General features: G+C 46.7%; 1 protein-coding gene across 4 annotated transcripts in view; it reads left to right on the plus strand.

Moving 5' to 3' along the window:
* CUX2 (cut like homeobox 2) overlaps window positions 1-18,149 on the plus strand; it is a 324,472-nt gene that overhangs the window by 181,365 nt on the left and 124,958 nt on the right. For all 4 annotated transcript variants that reach the window (XM_030821389.1, XM_030821390.1, XM_030821392.1 and 1 more), the window contains exons 2-3: window positions 6,844-6,954; window positions 10,529-10,576. In XM_030821389.1, coding sequence (XP_030677249.1) covers window positions 6,844-6,954; window positions 10,529-10,576 — 159 coding nt within the window. The remainder of the gene's footprint in view (window positions 1-6,843; window positions 6,955-10,528; window positions 10,577-18,149) is intronic.

Genomic DNA, 18,149 nt, shown 5'->3' on the forward strand with positions numbered 1-18,149 from the left:
TGACTTGGCGATGCGGGCTCTTTTTTGGTTCCATATGAACTTTAAAGTAGTTTTTTCCAATTCTGTGAAGAAAGTCATTGGTAGCTTGATGGGGATGGCATTGAATCTATAAATTACCTTGGGCAGTATGGCCATTTTCATGATATTGATTCTTCCAACCCATGAGCATGGAATGTTCTTCCATTTGTTTGTATCCTCTTTTATTTCATTGAGCAGTGGTTTGTAGTTCTCCTTGAAGAGGTCCTTCACTTCCCTTGTAAGTTGGATTCCTAGGTGTTTTATTCTCTTTGAAGCAATTGTGAATGGGAGTTCACTCATGATTTGGCTTTCTGTTTGTCTGTTATTGGTGTATAAGAATGCTTTGACCCAGCCATCCCATCACTGGGTATATACCCAATGGACTATAAATCATGCTGCTATAAAGACACATGCACACGTATGTTTACTGCGGCACTATTCACAATAGCAAAGACTTGGAACCAACCCAAATGTCCAACAACGATAGACTGGATTAAGAAAATGTGGCACATATATACCATGGAATACTATGCAGCCATAAAAAATGATGAGTTCATGTCCTTTGTAGGGACATGGATGAAACTGGAAATCATCATTCTCAGTAAACTATCACAAGGACAAAAAACCAAACACCACATGTTCTCACTCATAGGTGGGAATTGAACAATGAGAACACATGGACACAGGAAGGGGAACATCACACTCCACGGACTGTTGTGGGGTGGGGAGAGGGGGGAGGGATAGCATTAGGAGATATTCCTAATGCTAAATGACGAGTTAATGGGTGCAGCACACCAACATGGCACATGTATACATATGTAACAAACCTGCACATTGTGCACATGTACCCTAGAACTTAAAGTATAATAATAATAAAATTAAAAAAAAAAAGAAAAAATAATAAAAAAAGAAAAAAATTTAAAAAATTTAAAAAAAAGAATGCAGATTCTAGCCCAAGGCTCTTCATATAGCTGTCACTTTGGGATCAGATGTGAAATTTCTTTAAAAACTAAGTGTTCTTGTAAGATTCCCAATCCCTCCTGGTTGGGGAAACTCGGACAAATTGAGAATGCTAGACTTGCTTCCCCATAGATAACCAACCATAGGATCCTTCCCTAGCCAAGACCCACCCTCCCCTCTGAGAAAATCCAACCTCTTAACTATGTGTGATGTGGGTGGGTAACCAAAACTATCTGTGCCTCCGTTTTCTCATCTTTAAATGGGAGACTCAGATATGATTCGTATTTACTGAAGTGTGGGACACATACCCACTGACGGGACATGAAATTGTAAGCATTCAGTAGAGCCTGTGTTAGAAGGGATTACTTGGGGTCTGAGGAACAGTTCTGCCTTATCTCTTCCACCCTTCTTCATTCCAACAAGCAGAAAGTCTCTTTAGGGGACTGCATTAACTTTAACACCCCTCCAGCACTTGCTAACCTTTTACAACAAACACAGGCAGCAATGATTTGTTTGTGGTTATACTTTTGTTTTAATGGCTACCATCTGTTTATGGTACACGATTCTCTAGTGACAAGAAAGTGTCCTTTTTAAATACACTTATTTAGGTTTAAAAAAAGGGAAGGAGTCATTAGGTAAAAGTCAGGAATAGGAAAAATGTGTCTGTGATGCCAGGGTCCAAATCATGGTTACTTTTAGGGGGTACTGACAAGGACAGAGTACTAGGGAGTTTTCACAGGCACTAGGAACGTGAACGTTCTACATCTTGAACTGGGTAGTGGTTACTCAGGTGTAAACCATTCACTATGCTTTCACTTGAGCCTAGGAGTTTGAGACCAACCCGGGCAACATGGAGAGACCCCCATCTCTACAAAAAATAAAAACTAGCCAGGCGTGGTAGCACATTCCTGTAGTCCCAGCTACCCAGGAGGCTGTGGGAGGGTCACCTGAGCCTGAGAAGTCAAGGCTGCGGTGAGCTGTGATCATGCCATTGCAGTCCAGCCTGGGTGACAGAGCAAGACCCTATCTAAAAAAAAAATTTGTAATTCACTAAGCTTAACATTGAACTATGGAACTTAAAGTGATCCATATCTCAAAAAGAGAACCATAGGAGTCCCTTTGAAGAGAAATATTAAGTAATCATATTTTAGATGCTATATCAATATGACAAAATTCACACAGAGGGACATGAGTGGTCAAAGTTTGGACAGCAGTGACCTGAGCGACCTTGAGGATTCCTTCTAGCTCATATGTTCTGAGTGCCTTGGAGGACTAAGTCCCAAGACTGTTCAGCACACCAATGGCAAACCTTCTCAGAGACACGGGCTCTCACTGGACAGTGGGCACTTCCAGGGGGTGCTGCAGATCCCATCAGAAGAGCCCCTTCCTCCAAGCCCCTGGCTTCTCCTGCAGCACCCGGTCCCGGGTGCAGCTCAGCCCCGGCCTCCTTTCTCTGTGCACATTGGCCCGAGCCTCAGCTGCATCTATCATCTGCTTCAGGCTCATTAAAATTATTTCTTTTTAGTTGCAAATGGGCTGTTTATGATGATCATTATTTGAATGGTCTGCGCCGGGCTCCGGGCTGTCTGTCTGCTGCTGATGGCCGGTTAATCAGATGAGTCTCCTCCCTGCCTGGGCCTGGCCCAAAGTCTGGGGCTGTGTTAATCATGGCTCCCCCAGGGCTGGGGGACTGGTGGGACCAGCAGGGGCTGGGTAGGAGAAGATCCTGATTTCTGTTTGATTACCAAAGCTGTGTGTGTGGTGGTTCAGACATGCTTTCTAAAACTCAGCTTTAGACCAGTGCTGGTTTATGTTTGTGATAGAATTTTTTTCCATTCCTTCAAAATAGATATAGTGCCATGAGCTTTTTAATTTTAGCTGTGTGTATTATGAAAGACCCGTGCTGATGCTGTCATTGGCCCTCTTGGTTTGCTGATATTCAAATATCCTTTCTTTTAGGGTGGGAGGGAGTGGTTTTTAATGTCTTTGCTTGATACAGTAACATTTGGCAATACTCTACCAGTCTTCCTTTCTTTTTAAAACAATTTTTACTGAGCTGTGAAATCCAAAATTCTTGGAATCATTGATCTGATGGGGTGTTTTCTTAGCTGTCAGTTTATCTAAACATAAGGTTAATATCAGCCAGGGCCAGGCACAGTGGCTCACACCTGTAATCCCAACACTTTGGGAGGCCATAGCAGGTGGATTGCTTGAGTCCAGGAGTTCAAGACCAGCCTGGCAACATGGTGAAACCCTGTCTCTACCCAAAAAAAATGCAAAAATTAGCTGGGCATGGTGGCACATGCCCATAGTCACAGCTACTAGGGAGGCTGAGGTGGAAGGATCGCTTGAGCCTGGGAGGTCAAGGCTGCAGTGAGCTGTGATTGCACTACTACACTCCAGCCTAGGTGACAAGAGTGAGACCCTGTCTCGAAAAAAAAAAAAGACAACATTTATTGAACACTTGAAGCTTTACACATCCATATCATTTAAAACAAACGCCCTGAACACCCCCCAGCTGATGGAGAAGCAGAGCAGAAGCCCGCTGAAGAGAAGGGCATTAAAAATGTGCCTTTATAATCCACCAAGGAGATAATCCACACCTCGGTTATTAGAATTGACTGTAATATATTTCCAAGCCCGTGTTTGAATCACCATACAGACAAGACACATAATGCGTTTGTTCCATGAGATGATGTATGTTAGGAGCTTAGCGTAGTGCCTGGTACACGTAAGCTTTCCATAAATGGTAGTTATGACTATTTACTATTATTATTATTGGTGTTAGCGTGTTTACCAGTGAACTGTGGCAAGAATTCAGGGTTGAAGGACAAGCATAGATTTAGGCACAATTGAGAAGAACATGGATGTCAGTGACTTCATCTGCACGAGGAAAGACACCAAGGGCTGGGCTTGCTGTGGGGTCAGAGTGAGGGGACTGGTGATGTCCCCCTGCCTTCCCTGGCTCTGTTGTCTCTGCAGTGTGGACACAGCAGACATCCTGCCTGTCAGATTTGCACCCACCAGCAGCCTGGGAGGTACAGGTGGAGGGAGTCAGGCATAATTGGTGACGACACATCAGGTGGTTGGACTTATCCTGCTCTGCAATTTCCTTTCAGAACCTGGGCTGGATGTTTTTAATGAGGAGTCAAAGTTCACCCCCACCAGGTATATTGGTTGCTGCATCGTGGGAAGGCATCAGTGTCCCCGCAATAAGAACACAGTGTCAGACACGGCCAGGTGCAGTGGCTCACGCCTGTAATCCCAGCATTTTGGGAGGCCGAGGTGGGTGGATCACAAGGTTAGGAGATCGAGACCATCCTGGCTAACACGGTGAAACCCCGCCTCTACTAAAAATACAAAAAATTAGCCGGGCGTGGTGGCAGGTGCCTATAGTCCCAGCTACTCAGGAGGCTGGGAGGCAGGAGAATGGCGTGAACCTGGGAGGCAGAGCTTGCAGTGAGCTGAGATCATGCCACCGCACCCCATCCTGGGCGACAGAGTGAGACTCCGTCTCACAAAAAAAAAAAAAAAAAAAGTGTCAGACACACAATAACACAGTAATCCAAGATGGAGAGCTGTAAACCCATGTCCCAGTTCTGTTTGTCCTGCAGCAATGTGAAAATCACATCTTTGTCTTCAAGAGAGATGAGAAAAACTAAGAAGAGCTGGGAGTACGCTGCTGCAACTCAAATTGACCATGGCACTCCAGTTTTTTTCTCTCCTGCCAAGTGAGATTCTGTCCACCTGGCCATGCCAACCAGTTGGGTTTTGTCTACCTTTGTCTATTGCTGCAAACACTGATCTCTCCTGTCACTGGATATTTTGGTTGTGGGCAGTTGTAGTTTCTTTATTAGAAACTGTGATTAGTTTTAAGTGATGATATACCAGAATTCCCCCTTTTTGCTCATAACAACTTGTTCCTCACCTGGCTTAATCCTGATAAAAACCGGGCTTTTAAACTGAAAGCTCCCATGTACCTTCAAGTGGGAGTACCCTGTGCTTCAGCAAGAATCGGTTTCAGCACCTTGGAGAGCACCTGTTTCCTCTCCTCCCCACCAAAATAAAGACAGGGTCTCTGTCACCCAGGCTGGAATGCAGTGGCACCATCACAGCTCACTGCAGCCTTGACCTCCTGAGCTCAAGCAGTCCTCCCACCTCAGCCTCCCAAGTAGCTGGGACTATAGGTGCAGTGCCACCACGACCAGCTAATTGTTCTATTTTTTTGTAGAGAGGAGGCCTATGTTGCCCAGGCTGGTCTCAAACCCTTGGCCTCCCAAAGTGCTGAGATTACAGGCATGAGCCACCGCACCTGGCCCTCGCCTCTATTTCAAAGCTACTTTGGTGCCTCTACCTTCTCCCTTCTAGTCTCATAATTTTCTAAAGAAGTTAGACATTTCTCCAGAAATAGAAGTTCCTTCCTGGATTTCTACAAAGAAATCCATAGGTCAGGGACACTCATCCCAGCTTGGGGTGCCAGGTTTATGGTGCTTTGGTGAGCTGCTATTGAGCAGATTTACTGACTCTCAGACATGATATAAGACAATTACCATGCATTTCGTCTCTTAGAGGGAAAAGGATTTGCAGTGGGTTAATAGTACTTTTATTTCATTATCTAATGGCAAAAGTGTTTCATTGTGTGTGCAAGATGAATGTGTATTAGTGATGACAAATGGGGTCTTTCAACACGGTGCTGGGCCTCATCATACATATGTTAGATTAAAGAGTTCACCCTAGAAATACACTCCCGCATCTGCGTGTGTGTTTTTAATAAATCTGATTGCAGAAATTTATTGCATCACCGGATTTAGGAAATTATGGGGCTTGATTGCTGCAAATATAATCGGATGATATATACAGAAATGCTCCTCGAGTTATGGTCCAGAAAAAAAGCCCATCTCGGGATGGTGCAAGGAAGCAGCCGACCACATAAACAGAGCATTTCTTGAATTATGCAAATGAAATCCATGACAACTCATGGTGAATTGTACTCCCCTTGTGAAACTGCCATCATTAAAGTGAAGAAAGCTTTGAGAGGGGTGATCAAATATACATGCACGACCAGCAGACATTGTCTGTGATGTGTGTGAGCCGGAGCATCCCCCCTTCCATCTCTCTCTCTTTTTCCCTCGCTAGTACATCCTATAAAAACCTGGTCTGATACCTTCCTTGCATATAAGGCAGCAAAGCACCTTCCAATCCATTTCTTCTGAATCCAGGAGTCTTCAGTGAAATATTTCTTAGACTTGAACCTTAAATGATTTACTGCGAGATGCACAAAAGGTCAGCTTATTTCTTATTGGCACCTTCATTTTTCCAAAATCTACTGAAATTAAAAAGCCATCTATATCTTAAAAGGCGTATTTATGAACCTTTAAGTGTAAGTAAGTCATAGTTGGAGCCGTTCCCACGTCTGATATATGAAAGCTGTCGACAGCACTTTCTTCCACTATAATATGCCCATACAATATGCCGCACTTTACTATTTTGACATGGTTTGGAGATGTTTTCTACAGTTACTGACAAGCTTATGCCATCACTCCTTTGGAAATTTAAGAGGTGGGGCAGGGGGTGGGGGGAAGAGATGAAAAAAAAAAAAAAAAAACAACCAACTCCACCCAACTTTATAGACAATTATTGATCTGGCCTGACTTCCGACGAGCAAAAAAAGCTGTCCTGGATTTTTTTTCAGTTGCATCCCAGTTTTGTAAATTATTTATTTGTGCCAGGAGTCAATATCCTGTCTTTTCTCAGCTTTGTAAGTTAAGAAAACTTGTTCAGAATGCTGTTTTGTGCAGTGGTTAAAAAGGAAAAAAAGAAAAAAATCTTTTTCTTTTCTCTCTCTCTTTTTTTTTATTGTTCCAGAAGGAGCTTAATTCCGTCGCTTCTGAGCTGTCTGCACGGCAGGAGGAGAGTGAACATTCTCATAAACATTTAATTGAACTCCGCCGGGAATTTAAGAAAAATGTACCTGAGGTATGGTATATTTGCTGTTATAGAATTAACTCAGTAGGAATGCAGATTTCTCTCCTTTCAAACTATATTTTGAAAACTGTAAATGTAAGTGACTAACGAGAAAAGAAGCTAATTAGCCACAAAGAAAAATGACAGCCCCTAACCTTTCTGGGGTTTCTTGGCCTAGTGGTGTTCAGTGATGTCCACTGAAGGGAGGGCGGGGCATTTCTCCATCAACGTCATTGTTTTTTGAGGGTGCTGTGAAACGTCCATTTTCCCCCCACATTCATATCCAAGTCAAATGCCTGGCCTTGCTGGCAAAGACAATGTGCCTTAGAGTTCTTGATTTTATTTTGCTTTCCCGTTGGCGTCTGGAAGAAGACAGCCGTCGACTCTCTAACACCCTCTCGGGGCCTGCCGGCACTCATCATCTCTGCAACTCGGCCCCTCACCTCCTGTACGTGCACCTCATTCTTCCCCTTCACCACCTCCCTTGCAATCCCAGCAACCAGCTATGCCTTTTCTAGCAGCCATTGCAGGGAGCTTGGTGAGGGACAGAGAAATGACCAGCCCCCGGCAATGTAAGGGCCCCCCAAGGAACAGACTAGAACAGACAAGTTTCTGTTCTTTACCAGCCCAAATGTGTGAATTCTTTTCCCTCCTCTCGCAGGCCCCCCTATTGCTTCTCAAATTACAAAACAAATGATGAGAATAAACACAAATAGGGAAAATAAGCCCTCTGACTCTATATAAAAAGGATGTGGCACATCAGGACTGTGACAGGGAACAGACATCAGAGATCTCTGTGGCCAGATCTCCCCAAAGCCAACTGTGTTTCATTCTGGTTGGCAGAAGGTTAACATCTGTCCTTACCTGCTCAGGTGTGCTGGAGGAAGGTGGGGCAGAATTTGGCATTCAGATGGGAGACCTTGATTCCACCAGTTACGCTCTGCCAGTCTGATACCGAGATTGGTGGGGGGTCCTGTTGCCATCTCGCTGGTCAGGGAAGGGAACATGGGAAGACAGGGAAGAGGCAGACCCAGCCAGGGATTAGGTCATATGAGCACAGAGGGGAGAAGCCTCAGGTCCACCTCAGCCTCTTAGCTGCAAAATCTGTCTCACACAAGTCATAAATGTCTTTGGTTCTTCAAGGCAAGAGAAGGGACTAGGATCTAGCTAGAATTTGTCCATGGAGCAAGTCTGGAAGGAAGAGAGTGTCTACATGGAGAAGGGGCATGAATCTCAAGTCTAAAAGCCTCTCCCATGTTGTGGCTTCAGAAAAGCCAAGCCAGGCCTTTGGTTTGACTCCAAGAGCCAAGAAGGCATCAGTGATGCCGAGAACCCTTCCTTCGCCTTTTAGAACAGAGCTCGGCTTGGTCCGGAAACTCCCCAGAATGAGGTAACCTTTGACTCTCCTTTGACTCCAGGAATCAGAGCTGAATCGGCCCCACATCTTCACAGCTGCACATGCCCTCTCCCTGGTCAGCTTAGACCCTCTATCTCATCTTCCTTCTCCTAGCCCAACTGACTTTCTTCTGAGGCCATGCGGGAGCCCCCAGGTGATGAGGGAAATCCAGGCCATGTTTTAAGCCTCTGAGTTCAGCTTACATAATTTTAATACTGCATAATTATGCAATTATGTAATTAAGAGGAATAAGTTTCCATTCCTATTATAGTCGTGCCTCTGAAAATTCTCCTTTTTGGAGCCAGTCTCTCCTGATGGAGAAAGTCACGCCGAGGCTTTATTTAAGAGCTCCTCTGGCTGGTGCCCAGCTCACCTCCTGCTCGCGCCTGTGCTCGGCGTCCCCCAGCCGTGAAGCAGATGAGGCGGTGTGCGTCTAGAAATGGGCAGCATTAGCACGAAGTCCCGCCAAACCCGTCCCTCCCAGAATGCTCAGATACTTGAGTGTGGGGTTGTGAAAAGGGCCTGTTTGGGGAGTCCAGTGACCTGGGTTCAAATTCTAGCTGTGCCATTCACTTGCTGTGTGACCTTGAGCAGGCTAGCCCCTCTTGGGACCTCAGTTTCCCCTTCTGTAAACTCAAGGAACTGGAGAGATGGTTTCTGAGAGATCCCATCCAGGACTAATGTTTCCTGAACATGGACCAGAGGTCTCCTGCCATCACATTTTTATTTAGTCTGTAAAGTCTTTCGAACTTTACGGTGAGTTGCCAATATTTAGCATCTCAGATGATTTCACCTAAAAACTGGATTTCCCGTGTCTTTTGAGAATATTTGGTAGATTGTGCAACCCAGAGGTTCCGTGCTCATGCTGCCGTCATCAGCTAGAGCAGAGCACGTCACCCCATCGGTGGGGCTTGCATTGTCCCAGCCTCCCTCGTAGCTGCTTCCTGCCTGGCCTGGTAGGCATTTGAGTTCACCACCTGTGACCCAGATTCTCAGAAGTCTCCTTCTCCACAGCTCAGCCTCGCACCCATGGCCCCTTATGGTCAAGTCTGCTAGGCCTGTGTCTCCCCTGAAGGTCCCCGACATACATCAGTCTATCAATCAGTGGCTCAGGAAAGCCCCGGGGATCTAGAATCAGGGGCAGAAGCAACACAGTGTTATTTGCATAATGAAGGGGTTTATTCTTTACCTGCCCATAAGTCTTCAACCCATCTCTTCCTTTCCTGCTCTGTCTGGGGCAACCCCTCCCCACCCCTCAGTGCCTCCCATGGGGATTACTGGTAGCTGTGGGTGATTGCGATGGGGGAGTCACACCAGCAGATCTCACAGGAAACTGGAGGATTAGGGTTGGAGTCTCGGGACACATGGTTCTTAAGGTTTCCCTCTTACGTGCTGGGGGGAAGAATACGTAGGAGTTTGCCAGGCTAGCCCAAGTTGCTGGGAACCTCAGGTCACTTATGAAAGCCAGGAAATTAGAGTGTGGAAATAGGAGGCTCAGGGTGGCTGGGACAAACCTCCTCTGAAGACAGCCCACGTCCATAGAGTTCCTCAAACATTTGCAGAGCTCGAATGGGGTATAGACCCAGCCTAGACTGCAGAAACTGCACGTTCTGGTGAGGAAGGAGAGTCAATTACACAAGTGGCATTGCTAAAATGCAAAAGGCAGTCTTTGCTGGAGAGGTGGCTACAGGGTAGGGTCACGGAGACCTCGCAACCTGAAAGAGGCAGCCCCAGGCGACACTTTGAAGGGCAGAAGGTTTTTAAGGAAGGACTTTCATGTAGTGCTGAGCATGGAGAATTGGGGTTACCTCTCCAGCCCCCACCCCACTCCAAAGTGTGACCTGGGATGGACCACCTGTCTCACAAGATATTTTGCATAAAAGACCATTCTATGATCAAATCCATTTGAGAAACGCCACTTCCTTTGTCTTCTGGAAATTCCCAACATGCATTATATGAAAGACTCCAGAAAGTCCTGCAGGAAAGAAACCCCTTGGACTTGACATTTCCCAGTCTGGTGTCGCTTGGTACCCCTGTTTGTGTGTGTCCCTTGTGAAACCCAATGGAGTTCAGGCCCCACGGGACATGCTTGGGAAATGCTGAGCCAGGGACAGCAGCGAGCTACAAGCAGGGGCCACGGGGGCGTCCCACCTGGCACCGTAGTGAACTCTTTGCTGATCTCTTTTTCAGGAAATCAGAGAGATGGTGGCTCCTGTATTAAAAAGCTTCCAAGCCGAGGTAAGACCCAGGGCCCACAGCATGTCAGAAAAGTGCCCCCAATGGCTCCCCCTTCCTGTCCCACCTAGAGTTGTCCAGGGGGGCCAGCAGCCTCCAGAAGCTTTGGAGAAGCTTTCCTGTCCCCACTGCAAACTCTGTGCCCTTCCCTCTGGTCTCGCATCCCAATGGTATAGTAAGGAGAATTGGTTCTCTGTTCAGTTTGACAAAATTCAAGTCTGATCCCAAGAAATCTCCCTCTCCCTAGACTTTGCCCAACCTTACGCTGGCTCTGCTACATGTAAGATCTGTGACCTTGGGGCATACACAGTGGCTCACACCTGTAATCCCAGTGCTTTGAGAGGCTGAAGTGGGAGGATCACTTGAGGCCAGAAGTTCAAGACCAGCCTAGGCAGCATAGCAAGACCCCCATCTCTACAAAAAAAATTAAAAATTAGCTAGTCATGGTGGCACGTGCCTGTGGTCCCAGCTACTCCAGAGGCTAAGGCAGGAGGACTGCTTAAACCCGGCAAGTTGAGGCTGCAGTGATTCATGATCGCACAACTGCACACCAACCTCGGTGACAGTGCGAGACCCTGTCTCTAAAACAATAAAAAATAAAATTTAAGAAAGATCTATGACCTTGAACAAACCTACCTCCCCTTCCAGGCTCGGTTTCCTATTTTTAAAATCAGAGGTTGGTACTAGATGACCTTTGCCCTCTCTTGGCATTCTGCTGTCCTTTGATTCTCTGAGGCAGCCTTGCAGATAAGTCCACACAGTTACCAGCCCAACCAGAAATTCTTTGCACCAGTCCACTCTTTGAGTATAAAAGTGACATTGTCCGCATTCTTTCCTGCCAACCCGCTGAGCCCTAGTTCCTTTGCTGTCCTCAGTAAATAATTTCTCTTGCTTTTTGGAAGCCCTGTGATCAGGGTGAACCTCCCCCATTTTTCCTCTCTGCTTGACTTCGTAACCAAGAGTCTGATAACGTCCACTTGTCTGGCTGGCACAGGAGGCAGGCCAAGAAAAGACTGGAATCATGTGGGTCCAGGGATTTCTAAAGCGTTCCATCTTGAGGGGGCTCTTCTCAGGCTTCCCTAGGCTCAGGCAGGACCCCAGAAGGATTGGCCGCACTCGGATCTCACCAGAGGGGATGCATTTTAAGTCTGTCATCCACCAAGCGCCACATTACTTTAAATCTGTCTCTTTGGAACCACATAAGCACATAAGGCAATATTAAAGTAAACAATAACTGGATTTACACAAATGTCGCTGATTTCCATATTTTTCATCCTTTCATTTTATTACTGAGTTGACTGATGTGCTTATTTATTTATAGGGCCATCCGGTATTGATTCATTTGGTTGCAAGGTGCCCGGGCTGGGAAGAAAAAAACCAGACAGACCAATAATGTTAGGAATGGGGGTTTTTTCATGACTTTGTGTTACAAAAAAAAAAAAAATAGAGGTTCCCATCTACCAACTCCTAGTCCCAGGAGAGCTGCTCAGCACACAAGCTCCCTATAGCAACTGATCCCTCTGCCCAATCCAAAGACAGGCATTCAGCTGTTTGTAGAGAGCATCACTTTCTCAGCTGTTTCCTTGCTTGAGTTGGTGTGAACAGAGCATCCCTTGGCCTCTTAGAGTCTCAGTTTTCCCTATCTGTTAAATGGGAGTATAAAGACACTGACAAGTCTTTTCATGTTGTTTTGAGGATCAACCGAGATCTAATGCAGGGAAAGGGTTTAATGTAATGTCTGACACACGAAGAGCTGTTAGCGGGTGAAGAGTACAGATGCTTGAGCCAGCCTGGGTTGGAATCCCACCTCTCCCACTTACTAGCTGTGTGATCTGAGGTGAGCTACTTAACCTCTCTGTGCCTCCATTTCCTCATCTGTAAAATGGGGTAATAATTATACATATTTCAGGCCAGGTGGTGGCTCACCCCTGTAATCCCAGCACTTTGGGAGGCCGAGGAGGGTGGATCACTTCAGGTCAGGAGTTCGAGACCAGCCTGGCCAACACAGTGAAACCCCAACTCTATTAAAAATACAAAAATTAGCCAGGTGTGGTGGCGGGCACCTGCAATTCCAATTACTCAGGAGTCTGAGGCAGGAGAATCGCTTGAACCCAGGAGGCGGAGCTTAGATCACGCCACTGCATTCCAGCCTGGGCAACAGAGCAAGACTCTGTCTCAAAAAAAAAAATTAATTATACATATTTCATAGGGTGAGATTGAGGAAGAACAAAGTTAACGCTGATGAAGTGCTTAAAATACTGCCTTGAGTATGAGAGGTCTTGGATATTTTATTCCTATGAGCAGTGACCTCCAGTACAGGTTTACTGGGTCTCTAGTATGGCTGAGCTGCCATCTGCCACTTTCCTAACTAGGTGTTGAAGGCTTTTTATCTCAAAGAAGGGTTCGAGAGGTTTTTTTCCTGTAGGAAGTGGGTATGACTTATGTTATATTTTCAGTAGGAGAAATGTTAGGTTTGGGTGATGTTCGGGAGAAGACCTGACTGAAGCATGGTAGAAAATACATGCAAATCTGACTCAGGCCTGGTCAAAACCTCAACTCTGCTCCTCAACCAGCTGTGTGGCCTTGGGGAAGCTCCTTAACCTCTCTGAACTTCAACTTTCCTCCTCTGGCAAATGAGGCTAACAATAGATTCAGAAGCCAGGTGCGGTCACTCATGCCTGTAATCCCAGCACTTTGGGAGGCCAAGGTAGGAGGATCACTTGAGGCCAGGAATTTGAGACCAGCCTGGGCAACATAATGAGACCCCCATCTCTACAGAAAAACAGAAAAAAAGATTTAAATGAGCTGGGCATGGTGGCTCGTGCCTGTAGTCCCAGCTACTCAGGAGGCTGAGGTGGGAGGATCACTTGAGCCCAGGAGTTCGAGGCTGCAGTGAGCTATAATTATACCACTTCTTTCTAGTATGGGCAACAGAGCGAGACCTGGTCTCTTTAAAAAAAGGAAAAAGGATTCAAAAACTTCAGCAGCATGGAGGCAGTCCCAGGGTCTGGCACACAGTTGGTGCTCGGTAAATACTGGGACAGAGAAAGTCTTAGGCCAAAAGGAAAGACAAAGCAGAATTCTCATTTTCAAAACCCATGTGGCACGTTGAATAGATGCTGCTTTAATAGCCGGAGACCTTAAAGAACTTTGTTAATTTTCTTAAGAGGGCTTTCCATCGTCCCTTTAATGTACCAAGAAGACTACATTTGTCTGGAATTTTATTCTCAAAACCCCTGCTTTTCTCGTGATCTATTGACTAAGCCATCGTGGCCTCTGTGTCCTCCTTGCGCCTCAGGGGAGAGACGCCGCCAAAGGAAGGTGTTAATAAAAAGCATCTTCTTCGTCCAGAAAAAGCTGCACATGCACAGGCCGTTTATAATCCAAATTTGATTTTCATTTTAATTTTTTTAATGAGGCCTCATCCTTTATGCCGCTCTCTTCTTGCAATCCACCAGGCTCTGGGCTGGCGCTGCGATTCCCAAGTGGGTATTAATCACTTCCTGGAAATATTCCCTGGGGCAAACACCGTCCCAAGTCACATAAACTAGCCCATAAAACGCCAGGGCTGAATATCATGCCCGTCATTCCTTCTTCCCAGTGCAGGCCTTTCCTTGAAATATACCATGTTCAGTTTCATGATATGTACCATGAAATAAACCATGTTCAATAAAATATACCATGTTATTCCTAAATTTTACTTCACCAGCCCTGGCATGTTCAGAATCTGGGCATACTTCTTATCTTTTTATATTATATATGTGCGGCTCTCTTTTCTTTCTTTCTGTGTGTGTTTGTGTGTGTGTGTGTGTGCGTGTGTGCCACACGCACGCATGCTGGTGGGAGGGGGCGGAGAGGAAGTGAATTTGCCCTGCTGTGAATCAAGGAAGCTTCTCTGTCTGCCTTGATTGCTTAAAGGACAGTTTTGATTTCTCCTGTTCAGGGAAACAAAGACAGCCGGAGAAGGTGGCTTAATGGAGACAGCTTGAAATGGCCAAAGTTTGAATATCCTTGCGTACAGAGAAAAGAGCAAGACGAAAGCCTCGCTAATTATAAAAGTTGCTTTATGAAAGATAATTCAAAGCAATAATTTAGCAAACATAATCAAGTCGCACAGATGGGGTTGTTGATGGATGGATTGCAACATGCAATTAGCAGTTCTCGCAGTTACATATCATTAACCCTCCGAGCACAAAAATTATTTTCTCATTATTAGTTGAAAAGGTAAAATTAAGCTGACTAGACAGTAAAGGAACAAACTACAATTAATTACCTTCATTTATTACAGTCATTATTTTAAACTTATTTTTACTTGGAGGGAGACATGAAAACATCTAAATTAAAAGTTTTGTTATGCTAACTCAGAGGTGAAACTTTTCTGAAGCGCGTGTGCACTGTCCCAGCTTGAAAGACCACCGGGCCACTGTCGGGAGATTTTCTTTTTCTCTGCTGCCTTTTTCTTCCACCATAAAGGGGATGTGGCCTGTATGGTGGAAAACCTTTTGGGTTGGATTGGAACAGAGACATTCACCTGGGCCTGACTGAAACACAGTAGTTTAGGGACCAAGTGGGCTGACCTGGCCTCTGATACCCAGGGGAGGTTAGACACCCATGGCCTGAGCCCCACCCTAACACTGACAAGCTTATGTGACCTTGGCGAGTGACTTTATGTCTCTGAGCCACTGTTTCCTCATCTGTAAATAGGGTCAGCTCATAGGATTGCATGAGATTCAGTGACATTCTGTGTGTCAAGTGGCCAGTGAGTCACTTGTCATCAACATGGTGGGCGTGCATGGTTGTGTGGGACCAAGAATGTTCTCCCTCTAACCACTCAGGGTCTGGGGGAATTATGTGGCGTGATCATCTTCTAGGAGCTTAGAGACGGGGGTAAAGATGCATTAGATCATCAGTTGAGCCCATGTAATCATTTAGTCACCTCAACAAGCATTTATTGAGTAGCTGCTGCATACTAGGCAGGGTTCTAGATGCTAGCCCAGTGATGATCACAACCCAGTGGTCACCTCACCCCCTTTTGGTATGAGGGAGAGTAAGCATTTTTGCAGTACCCAGAAGAAGGACTTCCCAAAGAAGACAAGGCCACCCTTCTATTGGCACCATGCAGGTCCGCTCACCAGATCCTTGTGGAGAACCTTCTGTGTCCCAGGCTCTGTGCAAGGACTGTTGCAGATCCAAAGATGATGAGACACCATCCCTGCCCTCAAAAATGTCCCTAGGATCTGCATGGAATCCTTTAAAGAAAGAAAAAGAAAAAATGTCTGTAGGATCCAAGTCCCTGTGATTCTGAAATAATGTCCAGGAGCCCAAGGGAGGCCGTTGGTTCCATCCCAGAGGTTCTACTTGTTTGCTGCGCTTCACATTGACACCCTGCCCCGATGACAGCCACGGCAGTGTCTCCATCCCATGCACATCTGCCATGTGTCCCTGCATTCCCCCGCCAAGAGATGGAGTCTGTGTCTCCATCCTTTGAATCTGGGCCTGTGCCTACTTTGACCAGTAGAACATGGTGGAGGTGACACTGTGCCATGATCCAGTGTAGCCTTTAGCCTACCTGCTGGCTCTCCCCACCACACCTCTTCAAACCCATCCTTTATGTGAAAAGTGTGACTACCTGGAGACCACCCTGCTGTGAGAAGCCCAGCCTGCATGCAGAGGGTCTGGGGGATAAGACAGCACATGGAGGAGAGGCCAGGAGTGCTGAGGTACCAGACTGGAGTCAGGGGCCATGGTGGACATCCAACCCAGTCAAGCCGTCGGATGACTGCAGCCCCAACTGCCATCTGACTGTGAGCACCTGGTTCATTCGCACCTCAGGGTGTCAGTGCTTCCCATGCCCTCTGCCTGAAATGCTCTTCCCTGCACCAGCTCTTTGCTGGATGAACTCCTTTCAAATGTCAGGTCCTGGGGGAGCAGGGAACCCTCCCTGACCACCCTGACCCTCCATCAACCCTGGAGCCCCTGGCATTCACTGGTGCTTAGCATCATCTGTCTTTATGCATCTGCCTAAAGCTAATGGCTTGAGACTACTGTAAGGACTTTGACTGCAACTCTGAATAAGGTGGGAGTCATGGGAGGCTTTAGAGCAGAGGAGGGACCGGCTCTGACTCCGATTTTAACAGGATCCCTCTGGCCACTAATCTGATAACATGGGGGCCCTGGTCTCTCAGAGATGACTGAGAGGAGAGACCATTCCCTCATCCTCCCTGCCCCAGGCCCAGATGCTGTCTGAGACACTGAGGTTTTTGTGCTTTTCCCACCAAGACAATCATGGGTAGGGAAGGGTAGTCCTAACCTAGGAGAAGACCTTTCTAGTGGGTCAGTACCTGTGCTTGCAGCCAGGCTTCCTGAGAGGGGAGTGGAGGGTTTCCTCACAGCTGAGATCACCCAAGATGTGCACATCCCTTCCTGCTCTGGCCCCAAGCCCCCACCCAGCCCCATGTGCTGCGTCCTTCTTTGGTTCCTGTGCCCCCCTTCTGCTCCGCGTCTACCTGCAAACTCTTGCTCTTCCATTGGAGCTGAAATTTAATTACAGGGCTTTTTTTTTTTTTTTTTTGCCTTTTAACATTATTTGCTCTTCCAGCTGTCTTTGATGGCATAATTCTCTCACTCCCTAAACTACCCTTTTCCCTGGCACTCCTGGCACTAGTATGACTATCTCTTTGTAAACAGGGCCCCCTTAGAACCACAATAGATGTTAGATGTGTGCAGTTCTGACAGCAGAGGAGGGCAGGGAGCAGGGGAGGCCAGGGAGCAGTGGCCTTGCTGGCCGGTGAGGCCACCCTGGGGGATAAGCAGTAGGGGCAACTATGGGTTTTGGGGCCAAATTGGCTCAGGCTTACATTTTAGATCATCTGCTTCTTGGCTGTGTGACCTTGGGCAAGGCATATAACCTCTCTGGGTTTCACTTTCCTCTGCTTTTACTTTTCTTTTTCTTTTTTTTATTTTTGAGACAGAGTTGCTCTGTCTCCCAGGCTGGAATGCACTGGTGCAATCGCAGCTCACTGCAACCTCCGCCTCCCGGGCTCAAGTGAGCTTCCCACCCCAGCCTCCCGAGTAGCTGGGACCATAGGCACACAACACCACACCCAGCTAATTTTTGTATTTTTTGTAGAGATGGGGTTTCACCATATGGCCTGGGCTGGTCCTCTGTTTTTAAATGGTGGTAATAGTACCCACTTCATAGGAGTGATGGGAGTCCTTGATGGGCTGATACTTGAAAAGCCCCAAGAACAAAGCCCACCACATGGTGAGTGCTTCGTGAGCATGAGTTGGCATTCCCAGCAGGTGAGCTGAAACTGAGCACATCACGTTTATCCCTCCCATGAGCCTCATGATGAAGTTTCTGCTCCTACCCATTGCTCAGGTGAGGTGACTGAGGCTCAGCCCGCAGCCTGTGGTGGTGAGTGGGAACTCGGGCAGGGACATCAGCTGGCAAGGTTTATCCATCACTTAGCGGGGTGCCTCTTGTGTCACCTTCTCTCAGCAACGCAGCCAGGGAGGCACAGCTGGTATTGTCCCCTTTTATAGGTGTAAAACCGGGGCTCAGAGAGGTAAAGTG

Source organism: Nomascus leucogenys, chromosome 10 (assembly GCF_006542625.1).
Source record: "Nomascus leucogenys isolate Asia chromosome 10, Asia_NLE_v1, whole genome shotgun sequence".
Taxonomy (NCBI): Eukaryota; Metazoa; Chordata; class Mammalia; order Primates; family Hylobatidae; genus Nomascus; species Nomascus leucogenys.